We start from the raw sequence: 20,024 nt of genomic DNA on the forward strand, positions 1-20,024 counted from the left end.
GAAAACCTGCCTGGCACCTTGCCCTCTGACAGCTCAGCCCTGCCTCTGAGCTTCCGGAAGTTCCACTCCCTGACTGGCAAACGTTTGGGAGTGACCTCGGAGGAGCAGCGGGCTGCTGGGGGGCTGGTGGTGGTTGTCCTGCACAGCAAGCATCGTTCAGTCCCAAGGTGGGGGGGGAGATGGCTTTTCTGCTCTTAGGGTTGGGAGAGTGTGCACGCTCACCAAGGCCCCACACTCACACAGACCCTCCAGATCTTGAAGCCCTTTGCAGGCAGCTTGGACCACAGGTCCTGGGGAGGGAGTGTCCGAGGCCTCTCAGGGGCCTTCCATCTCCAGATCCTGCCCTGCGTTCAGCCTCCTCAGTCCGCCTGTCTGTCTCTGCAGCCGGTCTCCCCGTAGCCTGGGTGCTTACAGCGGGTCTGGACAGGGTGCTACCAACCCCTAGCCGGGCGCCGTGGGAAGGGACCATCCCGGGGGGGAGGTAGGTTGTGAGTCTCAGCCCCACCCTGGGTGAGGAACATGGCCCATCCCAGGCCCTGGGCTGTCAGGACGGGCGGAAGATGCCGGGTCCACAGTGCTGCTCCTGGAGTTCTGAGCTGCGGCAGGGTGGATGGCACCTGTCAGCCCCAGCCCCTCGCCCCAACAGCCCTTCCCCTGGTGCCCCCAATCACCCCCCAACCAGAGGCGCTGAAGGAAAAGCAGGAGAAGCAGGCTTTCGCCTGAGAGGCTCTTTCTCACTCCCTGGTAGCTGCCCAGGTAGGTCCCCAGCCCCAGGAGCCCTAGCACCACGCACTCAGCCGTCAGCTGCCCTCTGAAGGTCCTGCGCCTGTCTCAGCTCCCCCCAGCTCTGTGTCGCCAGCCCCTGGCCCGCCCACTCGCCGGCAGCGTGGAGAGCAGACACTCAACCTGCCTAACCTGTCTGACGTCATCCTCTCTCCGCCCACCTGGGCCGCAGGTCTGGCACCGGCTCTTCCTGTTCTCAGCTTCCTCCCCTTGGCTTCCTTGCAGCACCCCCACCTGCTGGAGCTGAGCCTCCCAGGCCCTCCCCAGCCTCTAGCAGGCCCTCAAGCCCTCTGCCTCCAGAAGTCTCTTCACCCCCCCCCCCCGTGAGTGGAGCTGCGGATCTGGGTCTCCGGAGAACCCAGGGTGGAGGGCATTGAGCCAACGCGTAGACCTGTCACCTCTGCCCCTGAAGCCACTCCTCCCCTCCATGCAGAGCCAGGATGGGGAATAGAGCCGAGGAAGATTATAACTTTGTCTTCAAGGGTGAGTTGGGGTCCGTAGGGAGCGAGACATCAGAGCCAGAGCGCGTCTCCTGTCTTTTTACCTGTTCCTAGGACCCTCCTGGGCCGTCCTTCCTTCAGAGAGGAGAGCAGGCTGCAGGGAGTCGGAGGGGGGGTCTGGTTACTGGGGCAGAAGTTCTGGAACTGCCCCGGTGCCCTGCTCCTGAAGGGAATGATGCTGGCCACTGCCCCAGTGGGGCCGGGTTAGGTCCCTCTGCTCAGTTGGCGAAGGAAGCCCACGCCTAGGAGCCGTCAAGCGTGGTAGCACAAGAGATCTCCGAGGGAACTTCCCTCTGGAGAAGAGAGGGAATAACCTGGAGGGGAAGGAAGTCCTGTTTCCGAGTGGACATACAGGCAAGAAGAGAAAGGAGATCTTTGTCCATTTCGGGGTGAAGGCAGGGAAGATGTAGTAGGTTGAGAGCAGGGTCTGGCAGAGCCCAGAAGACTATGAGGGCTGCGGCCTTGTCTGCTGTCCCTTGGCAGCCCTTTTGGGCCCAAGTGCCAGGCATAGGGTCCACTTGGCTGATCCTGGAGGCACACAGGCATCTTTCCTGCTCCTCAACCTCCGCCCCTGCGTGGGACCCCTCAGACCCCAGCCCCCAGCCCCCCCACCTCCCCATCTCCTTCAGGGCGGGGTGGACCACAGAGGCAGCCACCCCACCCCACTGCCTCTCCCAGGCTATGCCCCACCCTCCTGGAAGCTGGGACTCCGGCCGCTCCGGTTGGGGTAGCTGTACTCCGGGCCCCTCTTCTAGGAAGGGGAGGCCAGGTGGCTGTTGCTAGTCTGCTGCCCTTCCCTGAGCCCTTCTCTGTGCCAGCCTGGAGTTTGGGAGCCTCCAGACTGAGTCTTCAGATCTCTGCTCTGTCCCTGACTAGCTCGTGCAGGTGGGGGCCTCCAGAAGCAGACACTGAGAAGTCGGGGTACAGGGTGTCACGGAGGGGGCTGGCGGCTGGGGGCTTGGCCTTCCTCGGAGGCAGATTGGGGCAGCACACCTCTGTGTTTGCGAGGCCAGCCGTGCTGTCTGGTGCCAGCCCCTTCTCCCTCTGGTGCCTGCTTTTCCGCATCTGTAAAAAGGGGATGATCGTGATCGCGGTACTGGCGTCACAGCGCCGTGCTGGGGACTAAAGGAGTCAATGGTGTCAGGCCCTCAGCCACTGCCACCACCTCGTGTCTCCGATTTGGAGATGAGGACGAGGCAGGGAGTAGCTGAAATGGTCACAAAGTCAACACTGGAACCCAAGTGTGTGGGGCTCTAAGGCCCTTGCCCTGAGCACCTTCTGGGCATGCGGGCAGCGTGAGGAGCCCACCCACCTGCAGGGGTGAGCCTGGTGAGCCAGGAGGAGGTCCCAGCCAGGGGACGGAGGGGTCAGGAGCACACACCCCCACGCCCACACTGCTCCCAGCCCTCTTCCCACCTGCGCACCTTCCAGGGGACTTTTTAGATTTTGTAACAAGGAGACCAAGACCTAGAAGAGCTGAGCTGCTTGTTCGAGGTCTCTAGCGAGTGAGAGGCCAGTGCCCAGAAAATGTGGCTCCCCGGGCACCAGCTGGGGGTCCCCCTGTAATCCCAGGTGTTCGCTCGGGGTGACGCAATTTGTGCGCTGTCCTTGCATTGGCCCCGCACCCCCAGCCAGCCCCCAGCTCTGCGGCGTGGGTCAGGCTAGGCCCTGGACATCGCACATCAGCCCGGAGGCTCTTCATGGCCCCTGGCAGATCCTGGCCCCTGGAAACCCAACGGCGACAGCGCGGCAGGCCCGCACCAATCCGCCTGAGCAGTGTCTCACTTCTCACCACAATCTGGAAAAGAGACAGTATTTCTATTCCCATGTTTCCTGTGAAAACGCATGTCAGGGTAGGCTGGCCCCGTGTTCTTACCTGTGTCCCTCCTTGGAGACAGCTGGATTCTAACTTCTTGTTTTTTTTGTTGTTGTTGTTTTGTTTTCTTTTAAGTTTATTTGTTTTTTTTTTTTAAAGATTTTATTTTATTTATTTGAGAGAGAGAGACAGTGAGAGAGAGCATGAGCGAGGAGAAGGTCAGAGAGCGAAGCAGACTCCCCATGGAGCTGGGAGCCTGATGTGGGACTCGATCCCGGGACTCCAGGATCACGCCCTGAGCCGAAGGCAGTCGTCCAACCAACTGCGCCACCCAGGCGTCCCTAAGTTTATTTCTTTATTTGACAGAGAGAGACAGCAAGGGAGGGAACACAAGCAGGAGGAGTGGGACAGGGAGAAGCAGGGAGCACTCAGCAGGAAGCCCGATGTGGGGCTCGATCCCAGGGCCCTGAGATCATGACCTGAGCCGAAGGCAGATGCTTAACAGATTGTGGCCCCCAGGCGCCCCTTGGATCCTAACTTCTTACCCCCTGAACTTTCCTCCCTCCCCAGACGTGTCGCTGCCGAATGTTCTTCTCCCTGCATTCGCCTTCACGTGGCAGCTCCCTACATGCACACACACGCGTGCGCACACACACACGTGCACACACACACGCACGCACACCTGCAGGCCGAGCCTCCCCGTCCTGGCGGCTCGCACGCAGGCCGGCACAAAGCCGTCACACAGCCTGGTCCAGAGACAGGAGCCCTCCCAGACCCATGCCCCACCCGCATCCACGCCCTGCCAACCTCCTAGCCCTCCGCACCGACACCCACAAACAGCCAGTGGCTGGCCCCCCTCGGCGGAAGTGCAGGCTGCCCAGACCAAGAGCCCTGCCAGGCCTGCAGCCCCCACTCTGGGCCCCTCACCTGGGAGTCTGGAACCCTCCGCCGGGAGGCCGGGCTCCTCTCTTTCCTGGGCTCTGCTCCCGCTCCCGATGGGCGGCCCCCAGCTCAGCCCTGTCTCTCCCCGCCGCAGTGGTGCTGATCGGTGAGTCGGGCGTGGGGAAGACCAACCTGCTGTCCCGGTTCACACGGAACGAGTTCAAGCAGGACAGCCGCACCACCATCGGGGTCGAGTTCTCCACCCGCACGGTCACGCTGGGCACGGCCGCCATCAAGGCGCAGATCTGGGACACGGCTGGCCTGGAGCGGTACCGAGCCATCACCTCCGCGTGAGCCCCCGGGGCTGGGGGGTGCTGGGGAAGTCCGGGAGTGCCTCCGGAGGAGAGGCCGCGGGGCCCTGCGCTCCGTGCCCCGACCCCCCGTGAGCCCCAGGTGCGGGTACAGTGGTGCCGACTGCCCTAGCCTCTGCCTCGTGCCGGGAGTGGGGTACCAGGCACTCTCCGTCGGGCATGTGGTGTAATCCTCCAAGTTCCGGAGGACTAAGATGCTGTGATTAATCCCTGCTTAATACAAGAACCCCAGGCTCAAGCAGGGTGTCAGAGGCACCCGGGCTGGGGGAGGCTGGGGGACGGATGGAGAAGCATCTGCCTCGCGTCTGCCTCGCACTTGGCCATTTCTGACACGCCGAAGGGCGGACACCCTGGCAGGAGGAGCGTGAGGAACGTGCCCCTGAAGGCGGGATCCAGGAGGCCGACCTGACCGCGGCCCAGGCGCTCGAGGGTGGACCGCGAGGGCTAACGTCGGAACAAAAGACCCAAGGAAGCCGTGGCTAGAAAGACAGGATGGAGGCGGTGGTTTCAGAGAAGGAGGGGCCGCTGTGGGGTCCCCGGCCCTGTCATACCAGCAAGCCAGAAGGGCTCAGTGTCAGGCCCCAAGCCTGGAGACTCGGGTCCCCTGACCTCAGCCGTCCTACTTCTCCATCTCCGGCACTCACCTCTGACCTTGCCTCTGTCCCCCGCTCTACCCCCAGGTACTATCGTGGTGCGGTGGGGGCCCTGCTGGTGTTTGACCTCACTAAGCACCAGACCTACGCTGTGGCGGAGCGCTGGCTGAAGGAGCTGTACGACCACGCCGAGGCCACGATCGTGGTCATGCTCGTGGGCAACAAGAGTGACCTCCAGCAGGCCCGGGAGGTGCCAACCGAAGAGGCCCGGATGTTTGCCGGTGAGAGCCCGCCACCCCCAGCCCGGCCCCTCCAGCTCCCACCTCCCCCGCCCCTGCTCCTGCCCTGGGGCCCCAGCCTGGCTTTCCTCCACGGAGCCCCCACGAGCGTCACTCCTTCCTCGCCGTCTCCCAGCCCCTCCTCTCGTCACCCTGGGTCCCTCATCGGGTCCCACCACTTGCCCCAGGATTGTCTTTATGGGCAATTACTTATCATTGACTTCATTTTATTTTATTTTTTTTTAAGATTTTATTTATTTATTTATTTGACAGAGAGAGAGATCACAAGTAGGCAGAGAGAGAGGAAGGGAAGCAGGCTCCCTGCTGAGCAGAGAGCCCGATGCGGGGCTCGATCCCAGGACCCTGGGATCGTGACCTGAACCGAAGGCTGAGGCTTAACCCACTGAGCCACCCAGGTGCCCCTGTCGTTGACTTTAAAGTGGGCCACTCCGCGAAGCCGGTGGTCAAGGGTACAGGCTTGGTGTCCCGCGCCCCTGCCTGGCCGGGCCTTTGTTTAGCTCTCTGTGCCGCTGGCCTTCACCTTCCTCTTGCACGGAAAAAGGGATCCTATTCAAATCTCCCTGGCAGGTGGTTTCAAGCATGGAATGAGCTGCACATGCCAACGGGTTAGCACCTTGCAGATGTACCCAGTAAACTCAGGGTCAATGTTATTATTACTGTGTTGCCTTTCCTGCCAGAAAACAATGGGCTGCTCTTCCTGGAGACCTCAGCGCTGGATTCCACCAATGTCGAGTTGGCCTTCCAGACGGTCCTCAAAGGTTAGAGCCCTGCCTCCTCCTGGCGGCCCCATTCCGGTCCTGAGGCTTCTGTGGGCAGTGGCTGGAGTGCAGCCCGCCAGCCCTGGCCTACCCCAATGATCCCTCCGCCCCTCCGTGGGCCCCCAGCCTCCTCAGAGCCTCCCCAGCGCCCACCCCACCCCACCCCCAAGCCCAAGGTTTGGGGAGGGAACCAGAAGGTCACATTTCCCTCGGAGCTAAGCATTAGCCCTTCTCCACCCAAATCAGTAGAAGGGCTGTGGTGCCCAAACTCCACTTCCTTCCAGCAAAGCCTCCTTGAAGTGTGGTCACACCCCGTGTTTGGCGAGCCTGCGCCGTGTGTAGGGGGAGTGCGGGCTCTCGGTCTTCTGACCCCATCACTGCCCTCCGCGCCCCCTCAGAGATCCTCACCAAAGTGTCCAAGCAGAGGCAGAGCAGCAGCCGGACCAACGCCATCACTCTAGGCGGTGCCCAGGCCGGGCAGGAGCGGGGCCCAGGGGAGAAGAGGGCCTGCTGCATCAGCCTCTGACCCCGGCCGGCCCCTGCCCGGCCCCCGCTGGCTTTTTGGTGCCCCACTCCCACCCCGGGTCCAGGATCTCTCCCTGCCCTGTGGTTCCAGATGTCAGAGTGGCCCCACGGAGCTCCACGAGCTTCCCGTTCCCCCACCCCTGTATCTCCATTACCTGTCCCTCCCCGAATCCGCGCCACCACACAGACCAAGCCTTCCAATAAAGCTGTGTTTTGTACCAACGTCTGGGCAGCCTGCTGCCTCCCATCCCCGTCTCCCCTGCACCTCTGGCCCCTCTGAGCTCGTGTTCCCCTCCCCCACCCCCCAGCCTCCCCACCACACCCACTGCCCCCCAGGGCCAGCTGCCTCTGGAGTCCTGTGGTCTGGGGACAGTGCCAAGGGGGAGGGAGGTGCCCACCCTTCCCTCTGCCAACCCCCAGGGCAGGTGGGGGAGGGGGACAGCGTGGCCAAGAAGGGGTGTCCGGAAGGAGAGACAAAGGAACTCACCGTCAGGCACCATCTGGTGCCCAGGGCCCTGGTGCCAAGAACTGAGGTCACTCCAATGCCAGGGGCGAGGGGAGGAGGCAGGGGGAAGTGTTGGGAGAGAAGAGGGGGGTCACAGCCAGCCGGGTCTGTGTACGCCCGGATGTGGGAGGTCGAGCCTCCTGCCCAGGACGCAGTCCTGACCCCAGAGAGAGGGAGTGCGGGGTACGGCGACGGCCACGCTCCAGTGGGATGGCTGGGGAGGGTCTCCCAGCGCTCGGCCCTGGGCCTGGCCGTCCCCTGCTCTGCAGGACAAGCTGCGCCCCCCACCCACACCCCCAACCCTGGGAGGACTAGGTGGTAAATGGGGAGGAAAGGGAGGGATCTGGAGACTCAACAGCGCCCTATGGTGTTTCCCATAAGGGGGCAGGGCCCCCAGAGTCACTTGCCCCATCCGGCAATTCCTGAGGTGGCCCCCTCACTCAGCCCCACCGCAGGTCAGACCCACACGCGGAGAAAGAGGCCAGAGCCTTAATTAATAATACTTTTAATAAAATTAAGTTCTTAATAGCACATTTAATACAGTAGCCCTCCCCCTTCTTGGTTTCTCTGCGTTTTGTGCAACTTCACTTTGACTTGATTATCCATGGGTTCCTTTTGTTTCCTGCCTTTATTTTGTTTCTGAAATGTTTTTCCTTGGTGGATTTGTACGTGTCCTCACTAGATGCCTCAAATTAAGTCTGACCACAATCCTAATCTACTTTCTACAGTGGAGACCACCCCCCTGCCCCAGGGCTGTCTCCCCTCCCTCCCTACCCCACCCGCACCCTCCAGCGGGAAGGGGAAGCCCTCCCCACCCCAGACTCTACCTTCCCAAACTAGCGGGGTTTCTAGGACAAAAAGAGCAGGGGGGACTCTCCCTAGGTGGGGTGAGAAGAGTAAACCGGGGAGAGGGAGATGTGTTGGGGGCTGAGGGCCGGGGAGGAGCACGACAGAGCCTCAGGTGTGACGCTGGAGCAGGTCCCCGGTGCTCCCTGGGGGCGGGAGGGAGGGCCGGCCCTGAGCAGGGGCTGGTGGAAGGCAAGTGCTAGAAAACAGGTGATTTCTCACATGCAAAGCCACGCTCCCAGGTTTCCTGTGGGGAGGGCGAGGTGCCCCCAGGGCAGGGCACCCGGGGGCGCGGCTGTGTCCTGAACACTTAGAGCTGCAGGTGGCCTGGAGCACAGGGCTAGGGGCAGCGCCCCCCTCCCCAGTCCCTGCTGCCCACCCCCTGCCTTCATACCCTTGGGGGCCCCAGTTCTCCCAGGCCTTCAAGGACAGTATCTCCACTGTACCCCAGTGGGTGGGAAGTCCTTCTTGGAGTCTAACTTCTAGGAGACAAAGCAGGCCCAGAGAAAGAGCCATGACTGAGATTGTTAATCCCACGGAGGCCAAAAACTAAGTGGGATACCATGGGGGAGTGAGGACAGGGGCCTGACCCCCAGCCCTCATGAAGCTCCAGGAAGGTGGGAAGCGTGTGCGTGTCTTGTTTCTAGAATGACCTACCAGGCTCTTGAATCAATTCCCCGTGGGGTGAATCGAGGTTGCACTTTAAGAAGGACTTCCTGGGGCCTGGGAGAAGCAGGTCCGGGAGGTTCTGAGCTGGGAAGCCTGCACCCTCCCCGAGAGCCCCAAGAGGACACAGCACTTAGGAGTAAGGACTGCTCTGCAGAGACCTGGGGACGGACAGGGTGGTGGGCCCCCAGGGGCGAGGGCACAGGCGAAGGCGCTCACCTTCCCCTCCACCCTGGCGGGCCCAGCTCCCATGTAATTGAAATGGATCAGTGTCCATCTTTCAAAGACCCAGGGGACGGAGCCCCTCATCTGTTTGTCCTACAATTTAAAAATCCAAGGATTCTCAGAATCAACCCCAGCAGACCAGAAGCTCCGAGCTCCGCTAGCGGCCTGCTCCTGCCCGGTATCTGGAGATGGGGGTTCCCCACATGCAGGGTGCACTTGACCGCTTCCCTCATCTACTTTCCTCTCGTTACAACTTTTATACATTCTACTGGACCCAGGGGCCCTCGATGCTACTAAACTTTAAGCTATCTGAATATCATCTACTAAGTAACTAGTAATTCTTTCTTTTTCTCTAGGATTATATGAAATAAATTTGAATTATTATTATTAATAATTATTATTTTGTAGTATTCTTTTCTTTTAAACCCCTCGGTTTCTTTCTTTTTCTTCTCTCTCTCTCTCTCTCTCATTTTTGGTTAAACAAAACAAAACAAAACAAAACTAGTTCTCTTAAATCTCGCACCTCTCTGAGGGTTCCCGCAGGCCTGCTAGGCCTCAGCTCTGGACTTCCCCTCCCCACTCGCCCCTGGGACAGGGCAGGGGAGGGGGGGGCAGCCCAGGATCCTCAGTCCGAGCGCTCTTCCTTTCTTGTTAATCCCTTTCTTTGTTTGGCTCTGCCGGCTCCCCCGAGGGGGAGGGGAGCGGGGAGGGGGGCCCATGGAGTGAAATCCAATCTACTCGGGGCCCCAGAGGGACCAGGTTCCCCCAGGCCCCCCATCTCCACCACACATCCCAGGACGCTCCCCACAAAAAGCAAATGACATTCCTCCCCAAATAAAAGTGGGGGAAAAAAGGAACGTAAACCCGAACATATATTAAAAACACTTTTTTTTTAAGATTTAACTCTGAATACAAATGTATTTTTTTTCTTCTTCTCTCCCTACATATATTCTAAACCTTCTAAAGTTTTTTTATTTTTTTTAAGGATCACTTTATCATAAAATAAAATATCCTTTTCATATAATAAATTACCTAATAAAAAGTCTTTTTTTCATATTAGCCCAGGTTCTTTGCTACATTTATACGGTAATAAACGCCTTTATTAAAATAGAATATTAAATTATAAAGAACTGCTTTTTTTTTTTTTTTTTGCTATTTTTGTTTTGTCTCCTCTGTGTTGTTTGCCTATCTTGCTCCCTCTCACGCCCTTTCTCTCCTCTGTTTTGTCTCTCACTATGTGTGTTTTGCGTTGGTTTCTAGGTTTGGCTCAATTAGTCAGGGCGGGACTGAATTTTCTGAGCCCCCTAGCCTAACAGTCTTCTGCCTTTGTGGGTAAGAAGTGGAGAGGGGGAGGGGGGACCGACAGACAGACATCCCTTCTTCCCACCCCCCTCCCCACCCCCCTCGGCGACCGACCGACCTACCGAGGGCGCCCATTTGGTTTGGTTTCTATTGTACACACATCTCAGGATGGCTCACATTGGCGGGAAGGAGGGAAGTTGTCACAGGCCACTTTCCTGACTGTGACCTCCTTCCTCTCCCCTCCCTGGCTGGTGGTCTGGAGGGGCAGGCTGAGGAGAGGTGAGTGAATTCACAACAGGAGGAAGGAGAGGAGGAAATCCCCCCTGTACCTCCATCCCTGCGCCCCCTCTCCAGCAGACAGAATGGGACTCCCCGAGCCTAAGTGCTCAGAGGTCACCTAGGACAGAGTCCCACCCCACTATATACAAGAATCGCCTGGGACCCCCCCAGGGACTCCCATCCCCCACCCTCTCCTGGCCCGGCCAGCGGAACCAGGAGGGTGGGAGGCTGGTGGCAGCCCCAAGTGAGCCTTAGGGAAGCAGTGGGGATGGGGGTGGGGCGGGGTCCTAGGCGTGTTAGCAATACTGGACCAGAATGTCGCACCCCAATCCCGCCTGGTCCAGGACTGAACTCTCTCTGAAGACCCAGCCTCTCCCCACAACCACGATGGGTGGGACAGAGACTTCATGATTTGCTTGCTAATAGGGGTTTGGGTCAGGTCCAGAGAGGGGGCGCAGGCCCTGGGAGAGGCAGGGGGAGGGGCAGCCCCTCCGTGCACCAGCCTCTCTACCTGCCTCAGGCTCCTTCCTGCCCCTTGAACAGCAGACACCCGACCCTGTCTCTCCTCTGCCTGCCCCCAGAAGATCCAGCCCAAGAACTGCTCCCTAAATACAATGCCCAAAGATGGTAGAGGCAGAGTTTTGACCCCTGATGTACCCCAATATTAGTCCCCTCCTCAAATTTTCACTGAGAATGGGGATACATTCTATCAAGAATTCGAGGTGTTTCTTTGGAGGAGTGGGGAGGGCCTCCAGGTGCCAGAAGAGGAATTGGGGGGGGGGGTTCATCCAAATGCTCTTCTCCCCTCCTTCTCCCCAGGGGGATGGTGAGCCCAAAGCTGGACTAGAAGGGCCAGGAAGGAGGGGAGAGAAGGGAAGAAAGACCGAGGAGGACAGAGCTGGGGACGACAGCCGACAGCTGTCAAGGGGAAGCAAAGAGGCGAGCTGGTGGAGGAGGAGAGGAGAGGCCAGCCCAGGGGGAGGAGGGGTGGGGAGGAGAGGGTGAGAGGCGCTAGCTCTCAACACCCCTCCATCCAGCTCTGAGCCCTTTATGGATGGACACGCCTCCCCTCCAGCCCCAGGGAATCTGTGCAGACTTCTGAAAGGGTCCCAACTCCCTAGACCACTGGAAACTCAGGAGCAGATGCCCAAACGGGATATGGCATTGGGGGGGGCGGGGGTGCTTTTAAGGGTCACATAAGGAGGTCAAAGGTCAGGGCCAGAGCGGGGCTCGAGGGCTGGAAAGAGCACCTCCAGATACAGATGGTAATTCTCCCCCTCCCTTTCCCCAATCCCCTCCAGAGAGGAAGGGGTGGTGTGGCGCAGATAGGGGGCTGGGCAGAGGGGGTCAGGATGCCTTAGCGGGCCCCCCCTCTGGCCAAACAAAAGTTTCTCGTAGCTGCTTCCAGATAGAAGGGTGTGTTGAGGTATCAGAGTTGTAACTCTAGTAAAATTTCCTGCCTGGCCCCCTCCCAACCTTTCCAGGACAGGGTGGCCAGAGGCTCTGAAGGTGGCCCACCCCACCCCCCAGCCACCATCGCCTCCCCGCCCCCTCCCCACGGATCGAGTATGTCAAAGCACCTTGCCCACTGAGCCCACTGATTTCCAAAAGGCCCAGGTGGAAAACAGATCCAGGGCGGGAGGGTGGGGGTGGGGGTGGGGGCGCCCTCGGCCCAGGGAGGGAGCCCGGAGGCCGGGGGGGGGGGGGGGGGGGCCCGCAGGGGGCTTAGGAGAATATTCGGATGGCTTGCGTGGCTGTGATGTGGCAGACGGGACACTCCGGGTCCGTCCTCTCGCAGATGCGTACTGCGCACTCCATGCAGAAGAGGTTGTGTCCGCAGGGGACCAGGGCGGCGGTCACCTCGCTCTCAAAGCACACCATGCAGTCCCGCCCGCCGCCGGGGCTCCGCAGGCCGCCGCCCAGTTTGGAGAAGCCCTGCAGCGGCTCCCCCGGCGGGCGTCTGGGCAGGCCGGCCAGCTCCGGCCCCGCGGAGGCGGCGGGGGAGCGGTGCGCCCCCGGGGGCGCAGCGCGGGCCTTGGCGGACGAGGACGACGACGAGGAGGCGGAGGAGAAGAGCACCGAGGTGGGCGTGGCGTTCTCCTGGCCCGCCCAGAGCGGGGGGCTGGTCTCGGCCACGCCGTAGTACACGTCCTGCTTGCCCACGCCGTAGCCCGGGAACAGGTAGCCGCCGTAGCCGAAGTCCCCGCCCTGCTCGCCCAGGCGCGGCGCCTCGAAGCCCGAGTCCACGGCGCAGTCGCCGATGCAGCCCAGGCTGTTCTGGCGGAAGGTGGAGAGCGGCTTGCAGCCGGGTGGGTGCACCCGCCAGGCCTCGGAGTAGCGGCTGTCCAGCCCGGCGTCGGGGCTCCCCGCCAGGAAGTCGTTCTCGTTGTTGTACTCGAGGATCTTGCCGGTGCGCACCGCGATGTGCGTCTCGATCTCCTCGCGCGCGCGCTCCACGTTCCCCGGCGCCCCCGTGATCTCGAACACCGGGTCGCGGTCGCGGCTTGGCGTGATGATGTACGTGTTGGTCTGCTGCTGGATGCGCTTGATGGTGGCCCCCTTGGGGCCCACCACCAGCCCCACCACGCGGTAGGGCACCCGCACGCGAATGGTCACCTGGCCGGGCAGGGCGGGAGCCACGCCGAAGGCGGCGCCGGACTTGTTGCGCGAGGCGCGGATCATGGAGAAGTGCTCGGCCGCCGAGATGATCTCCCGTCGGGCTGTGGCCACGTCCTCCCGCCGTCCGGTCACCATGAACACGGGCTCCTCGCCGCGCACGGGCGTCTTGATGTACGTGTTGGTCTTGGCCCTCAGAGCCTTAATCTTGCAGCCTGGGATGGGGGGCGGGTGGGAAGTGCAGAGAGAAGGAAACTCACAGGGCAAGAAGGTCTGCGCCCGGGCCAGTCCGCTCCCCCATCACCACCCCGAGACGCCCGCCGAGGCGCACCCCGCCTCCAGCAGTCCGCCCCAGAGCCTCTCAGATCTCCGCCACGTCAACCACAGATTTCCAAACGTGCCAGCCTTCCCTCCAGCTCCACGCAGGACCCTCCCAACCCAATCACTCCTTGCAACCAGGAAAAAAGCCACTGACCCTCCCAGACAATCTGCTAACCTCAAATCCACTAACTCCACCCAACCATGCGCCCTGCCCTCAATTTCTGATTCCTGGCCACTCGCAGACTTCCAGATCACTTCCTCACACACCCCTCCCTCCCACCACCAGAGCCTGTCACTGACCTTGAGCTCTCCACAGAACCCCAAAGTACTCAAGAACCCCCCAATCTACTCCTGACTTGAGCTCCATTCATTAAAAGTGTCCTCCGGTCTACTCAGGGACCACTGGCACCCATTTGCTGTGTGACCTATGACGCCCTCCCATGCCTTCCACCCATGAATGCCTCTCAGAGGGCCGCAGATTCACAGCAAGTTTGCAGCAGCCAGCTGAGTGTAGGAGACTGGGACGGGTCTGAGAACCAGAGTTTCGAGAGGGAAAGAAGTATGAAGATGCCGAGAATGCTCTCTGAGGGCCCACCCCTCACCCCCCATGGACACTCCGGCCACCCTGTCTGCCGGGGGCAGGGGAGCCGAGCCGGGCTGGGGACTGAGGCACTGGGGGGACCCATCCTCGTGCTCTGAAGCAGGAGTGGGTTCCAGCTAGAAGACTGCAGGGAGAGAAAGAGGAGAGCCGAGACAAAGAGAGACAAAGAGGGAGAAGGGGAAGAGGAGTCAGGGACCGCCACGGCGTCTCTCGAGGCTGCGGCCCCACGATGGCCGGCGGCGGGCCCTCTCTTCCTCTCCCAAGTTCCCTCTCCCTGCCCCGAGCTTCACGCAAAGCCAGGCTCACCCGCTTTCTCGGGGCACACATGCTACACGTGTGAGTTCGCACACACATGGACCCAAGTCACGATGCACTGTGTGCCTTTATCTAAACAGTACTGGCGGGGCACACCCAGGGTGCACACGCGTTTACATGCCCGTGCATACATGTGCCATAACACACACACACACACACACACACGGATGGCCTGTGTTTGACCTTCCATACACCCCACGCTCCAACCTCCAACATCCCCGGCCCTAAAGGGCACGCTCCTCCACACACCCACAACTTTTGCCCCCCAGGCACCCGCACCCATGTTCACACCCCTCTCCAGGTACACACTCCCTGACCCCTTTCTCATTCCCCCACCACATGACCTCTTCCCCCCAAAACCAAGGCCAGCCGTCTGTCCGGGCTCTCTGACGCTGCCCCGGGCCTCCAGCCCCAGGCCTGCGGTGAGCTCACTGGCTTCCTCCATCCTTCCTTCACTCCAGATGCTTCTTCTCTAACCCCCTGGACTGGCCTGTGGTGGGGGGGGAATGGAGTGGATTGGGGGCGGAGCTCCTCACCTTCAAGAGACCTCAGGAAGGAGAATTTGCTCCTCCCTTTTTGTCTTCAGACCTCTGCTGAGAAGTCCTACCTGTTGTCAAGCCCACACCCTTGGGGCTTTAATGCAGTCAGCGGTCGTCCTAAGTGTGAGGCACCAAGGGGTGAGGAGCCTTGGCTCCTTCTCCTCTACTCCCACAGCCTCTGAGAGGCACCTGGGTGCTGGCTCTAAGTTCTGGGTCCATCAACTTAAGTGGGAGCTGGGTATCTTCGGGTTTGGGGTGAGGCAGACAGGCGGGGCCCGGGGGTGCAGAACCGGTGGGCCTCATCCTGGGGTTTGGAGCCCTGGACATGCATGTCTGGAAGGGAAGGCCACGGGACTTCACCTTTCTAGAGGTCAGAAAGAGGGGTGTCGGCACTGCAGCGGGGGAGGGAGGTCAGACAAGAGGAAGGACTTCCACGTACTTAAGGACCAAGGGGAAGCCTCTTTTCTTAGACTAGGAGAAATGCCCCCACTTGTAAGAGAGACAGGCCCATGTGCTGAGAGGCAGGAGGATGACTCCATGAAATCCTGGGGCCCCCCAAGGCTAGCCGCCCAAGGGAAGATATCAGTGTTCCCACCCAGTTCCAGGGCTCCAGGTCCCTAGTTTCTGGCAACAAGAGGAGATCCAACTTTTTGAACCAGAAATCTCAGGAGATGGAGAACCCCAGAGGGATGAGGGCCGTGCACGGGGAGTGGTATCTTCCCTTCCTCCATTCTGGATCTCACTGCAAAATGCCCCCAACCTCCAAGCACTTCAGGGAGATGAGACGGGGTGTGCTGCTGGGGGGGTGCCCCCCTGGCTCGCCTCCCCTCTCCCCCACCCTGCCGGCAGCCGGCCTCCTCCCTCACTCCCAGCCGGAATGCAGCCCCTCTATTGTTCCCCACTGTGGGACAGCTCCTCCCCCGCTCCTCCCCCACCCCAGACCTCCCCAGCCCAGCCCTCCTGCAATTTCCAAATCCCGCCCCCCCCACTCTCCTCTGGGAAACCGGGAGAGGGAAAGGTCCCCAAGATCCCGTCTGCTAAATCTGGACCCTCACCAATACTCCGACCCGCACCCGCCCAGGGATGCTGGAGCCCAGGAGGGTGTGGTATCAGACACACTAGGCTGGGTTAATTCTACACCCCCCACCCCACAGCACACCCAGACACACGCCCTCCGACCAAGGCTCCACGTGAAGGTTTCTTGCTCCCCCCACCCGCCCCGCATGCCCCCTCCTGCTCTGTCCTACTCTTGTACTAGGAGAGACCCCTCTCCAGGCCTCTGGCCCCTGGCCGTGGCCAGCCCAGAACAAAAGCCTGAGAGAGAGGAGGACAGGTCCACGCCAGGATGCCGCACTTCTCCGGAGGCAACCCTTCCCAAACCCCACAGACCGTTCAACTTTGGTGTGTGGGTGACCACAGGACTCCCTCCTCCCAGCAGGCCCCCTCCCCACCTCTCCCCTGGGCTGGGACCCTCCCATGAGCCACACCCCCTTCCATTCCTGCACTCAGCCCAACAAAGAGACAGATACTCAGTCTGGCTTCCCTGGCCAGGTCTCCCCCAAAGTCTGTAACTCCAGCTGTAGGGGGTCCCAGGGGTGCCCCCTCCCCAGCCCACCAGCGGATTCCGGAGCCGGGGCCTCTGAGTAACTCTTTGCACATTCTGCCAGTTTTTCGCGCCAGGAGTGGACATCCCCTCCGGACAGCCTCCCAGCATTGGGAGACCGATCCCCTCCCTTCTCCCTCTCTGGAGGAGAGGGTATTTCTTTGTCTACAGGCAGGGCCCTCGGGAAGGAACTATCTGAAGAACAGTCCCGACTGGGGGCGGCAGGGAACTTTGTGGCACTCGGGAATCGGGGTAGGGGGCGGGTCCCCCTTTGTGGGAAAGGGACAGAGCCAGAGGCGGGCAAGGAGAGAGGAAATGAACTTTCCGTGCTGGGATGGGGTGCCCCCCACTCCAGTCCCTCTCCGCGGTCCCGGCGCCCGCTTACCTTGCCTGCCCACGATCTCGGCCACGTGCTCGGAGGTGGGCACGGGGACACACTCGGTGGTGTTGCTGCTGCCCTTCAGGCGCAGCTCGGCCTCTTTGTAGAGAGCGCAGAGCTTGGCGTCGCTGGCCCCTTTGGGGGCGGTGGGGGGCTGGGGCGTCTGCGCCGCGGGGGCCGCCGGCGGGGCGGCCGGGGGCGCCGCGGGCGGCGGCGGCGGGGCCGGCTGCGGGGGGGCGGCCGGCTGCGCGGGGGCGCCGCCCCCCCCACCTCCCCCGTCCTCGCCCGCCGTGGGGGCGGGGGGCTCCCCCAAACCCAGGAGGCAGAGCTGATCGAGAGCCAGCTGAAGGGCGCGCTCGTCTTCCAGCAACCCTCGGTCCTTAGCGCTTCCCCCGAAACATCCTAGTTCTCCAAAGCCCCCATTTCTTTCCATTATTCCAGATACCACTAGACTAGGCATGGCGAAACAAAAGCTGGGGGAGAGAGGGAGAGAGGTGGTGGAAGGGAAAAGAGGAGCGAGGAGGGGAGGGGAGAGGAGGGGGGCGTGTGGGGAGGGGGGAACAAAGAACTGGGGAGGGGGGAAGAAAGCGAGATAGAAAGATAGACCCTCCCCCTAAGCCCCCCTCCCCAAACACCCTGTAACCCGACTCCCCTCGCCCCAGCCCCCGGGGTGGGGGTGGGGGGAAAGAGAAGCAAAACCGAGGAAGCAGCTCTCCTTTCCTCTCGGGGGTGACGGGGGGCGGGGGGCTGCGGGATCTCTGCCCCCACCCCTCCCGCCTCCGACCCGGGCGGCTCTAGACCCCGCCGTCCAGACGCCCCTCTCGGGCTCCCGCACCAAGCCCCGGTCCGGGAGCGGCGCCCAGTGGCCCCCAGTCGAGCCCAGCCCCTTCCAGCGCTCAAACTCTTTTGTTTTAAATGAACTGGATGGAGCAGCATGGAACTGCGGGGGGGCCGCGGGGGCGCCCGGGGCATGCCGGGAGTTGTAGTTTCCCGCCCTCGGGGGCGCGGGCTCGGGCTGCCAGCCCCGCGGAGGATGGGGACGTGCCTTCGGTCTCTAGCCCCGCTCGGAGGCGAAGCGGGGGGGGGGGGGGGGCGGGGTGGAAGGCGAGGTCCCTAATTTCTCCGAGGGGCGGGCGCGGGGGACGGAAACGGAGCGGGTTGGAAAAGGCTAGCGGAGCGCCCCCTCCCCAGACGGGGTCCCCCCCCACAACCGCCACCCCTACCCCCACCCCGCCCCCGCCCGGCCGGCCCGGGTCCCCCCTTCTTATGGTAATGAGGGGGCGAGGGGCGGGAGCCGCCCGGCCGGGTCGCGGCGGCCCCCTCCCCGGCCTCGCCCCCTCCCCGCGCGCGGCCTCCCCGCCCCTCCCTCCCCCGGAGTCGTCCCGGCTGCGGGCCGCGGGGACAGCCTCTCCGCAGAGCAGACAAAGCCCGCAGCGCGATGCGGGCGCCGCCGGGCCGTGCGCGCGGTGGAGGCCAGGATGGGCTGCGGGGCTGGAGGGCGGGACCCCCTGGCAAAAGACGGGGTGCGCTCCCCACCGAGTGGCAGGCCGCCCCCCATGCCCTCCCGCCCCCCAGTCTCGGAGATCTGAGCGGCACCGACTGGGAGGTGAGTTAGTTCTCGTCCTTCCGAGCGGCAGAGGGGAGCGGGCGGACTGTGGAGGATGGGCGGGCGCAGGGAGAGGGGGAAGCGGAGGGCCGGGAGCGGGGAGGCAGGGGGAGTCTTAAAGGCAAGATGGGACTGAACGGTTTCGGGGGAGAGCCCTGAGCGCAGGGCTCGGCAGAAGGAGGGAGGGGAGACGGGGTCGACTCGGGACCCATACTTGCTTCAGGCCCTGGCCCCGCGGACGGCTGGGGGCTTGGGGGGAGGTCTGCTCTTTGGCCTCCACTATCATTCCACGCGGCTCCCCCCCCCCCCGCCACTGAAAACCCATTACTGCAGCTCCTTTGACTCTGGACATTTGGTGAAAGTAAAAAATAAGTTTTTGAGGCATGAATTGGACAGTTGGGTACTTCTGGAGGGAGTTGGGGAAGTCGGAGTGTGATGCGGTGTCTCCTGCCCTCCTCCCCATCCCCCGGACCTCCAGCCTCTCTTTTGTCGCCCTTCTCATGCCGGTCCCCGAGACCACGGAGGAAAGCGCTGCAGCCTGAGGCCTGGAGGCTGGGCTTTAAGAATTTCCCAAAATAACTGTTTGGGAATGGGTGGGTGAGCCTCCCGTGACAAGGTGTCCTTTTCTGGGGCGCCTTGGAAACCAAACATCTGAACTGGTTTGTGAGGTAAAGTCCTGCCTGGAGGCAGGGAGCCAAGGAGGTGGCCTCACAGAGGCCGCACTGTGAGGCCACGAGGGCCAGCTGTGCATCCCAGCTCACTAAGCAGGTTCTTGGGAAGAGTGGGTTTGAGCACCGTGGGGAGGGTGGGGGCCCTGGAGGGTCTCAGGAGGGGTTGGCACCCTGCCGAGCTCCCACTCCCGCTCAGTTCAGCAGACGGTCTAGGGGAGGGGAGCTTTCGAGGAGCCCCTGGAGGGCCCCAGCGTTGGGCAGGGGTTCCCCCTGGATGGGGGAGGTCACGTAACATTAACAAGCTTTATGGCTTGAGTGGGAGAGGGGGTGGAGAGGTGGGTTCTTGTCCCTGGTCCCTCTGCCCCAGGAACAGGGATTGGGGAACCTGTGCCCCTGGGGACTGGGGGCTCTCACCTGCGGGGGGTGGCTCCTACTCTGCGGCCTGGGTGACTGGTTTTCACCTTAAGAGAAATAGCAGCCAGCTCCATGGGACTTACTGTGAGCCAGGCATTTTTGTCACCAGCTGGTCTGGGCCTTCCTGTCCCCACCGAAACAAGATTCCCCCTTGACACCCAGCCCTGAATTTGCCCTGATTCCCCCTTCCTCTCTACTAAGCTAATTAAAGCAGGAGGTTAATGACCAAAGAAGCCTAGGGGATTTGGCCAGGGTGGAAAACAAAGGACAGAAACAAGTGTGTGTGAGTGGGGAGGGGGCAGCTGCTGAACGGGAAGGGGTAGATTAAGGAGCCGGGTAGGGGAGGCGGAGGTCCCTGCGGGGCCCACCTCACACATCCAACAAAGACGAATCAGCCCCTTGGATGTGTTCATGCACCCCGCGTCCATCCTCGGGTCCCGCTGAGGCTCCAGACCCATACCCGAGGCTGGGAGAGGCAGACGTGAAGCTGTGTGTCTGGAGGACAGGCTATGGGGGTGTGAGCGCATGTGGACCTGTGGCACGGGGGCGCGCCTGCCTATAGACTGGGGCATGTCCACGCAGGGTGGGGACGGCCAGGCTGCCCAGGCG

At 61.8% G+C, this 20,024-nt stretch overlaps 2 protein-coding genes across 2 annotated transcripts; one reads left to right on the plus strand and one right to left on the minus strand.

Annotated features, from left to right (window-relative positions):
- Positions 1 to 963: 963 nt before the first annotated feature.
- Positions 964 to 6,605, plus strand: RAB25 (RAB25, member RAS oncogene family). Its single transcript, XM_044266169.1, has 5 exons — positions 964 to 1,266; positions 4,136 to 4,331; positions 5,033 to 5,226; positions 5,922 to 6,002; positions 6,401 to 6,605. The coding sequence occupies exons 1-5, from the start codon at positions 1,224 to 1,226 to the stop codon at positions 6,526 to 6,528; spliced, it is 642 nt and encodes a 213-aa protein (XP_044122104.1). The 5' UTR covers positions 964 to 1,223; the 3' UTR covers positions 6,529 to 6,605.
- Positions 6,606 to 12,064: 5,459 nt separating this feature from the next.
- On the minus strand, positions 12,065 to 17,220 carry MEX3A (mex-3 RNA binding family member A). Its single transcript, XM_044266170.1, has 2 exons — positions 16,731 to 17,220; positions 12,065 to 13,181 (listed from the first exon to the last, which is right to left on the minus strand). The coding sequence occupies exons 1-2, from the start codon at positions 17,182 to 17,184 to the stop codon at positions 12,076 to 12,078; spliced, it is 1,560 nt and encodes a 519-aa protein (XP_044122105.1). The 5' UTR covers positions 17,185 to 17,220; the 3' UTR covers positions 12,065 to 12,075.
- Between the last annotated feature and the right edge of the window lie 2,804 nt (positions 17,221 to 20,024).

Source organism: Neovison vison, chromosome 10 (genome assembly GCF_020171115.1).
Source record: "Neovison vison isolate M4711 chromosome 10, ASM_NN_V1, whole genome shotgun sequence".
NCBI lineage: Eukaryota > Metazoa > Chordata > Mammalia > Carnivora > Mustelidae > Neogale > Neogale vison.

What these genes read in the sequence shown, in the direction of transcription:
- RAB25 (XM_044266169.1), top strand. Translation starts at nt 1,224, where the DNA reads ATGGGGAATAGAGCCGAGGAAGATTATAACTTTGTCTTCAAGG. An exon ending in TTATAACTTTGTCTTCAAGG is followed by an intron (nt 1,267 to 4,135) that starts GTGAGTTGGGGT and finishes TCCCCGCCGCAG; the next exon opens with TGGTGCTGATCGGTGAGTCG. An exon ending in TACCGAGCCATCACCTCCGC is followed by an intron (nt 4,332 to 5,032) that starts GTGAGCCCCCGG and finishes CTCTACCCCCAG; the next exon opens with GTACTATCGTGGTGCGGTGG.
- MEX3A (XM_044266170.1), bottom strand. Translation starts at nt 17,184, where the DNA reads ATGCCTAGTCTAGTGGTATCTGGAATAATGGAAAGAAATGGGGGCTTT. An exon ending in CGAGATCGTGGGCAGGCAAG is followed by an intron (nt 13,182 to 16,730) that starts GTAAGCGGGCGC and finishes CCCCCATCCCAG; the next exon opens with GCTGCAAGATTAAGGCTCTG.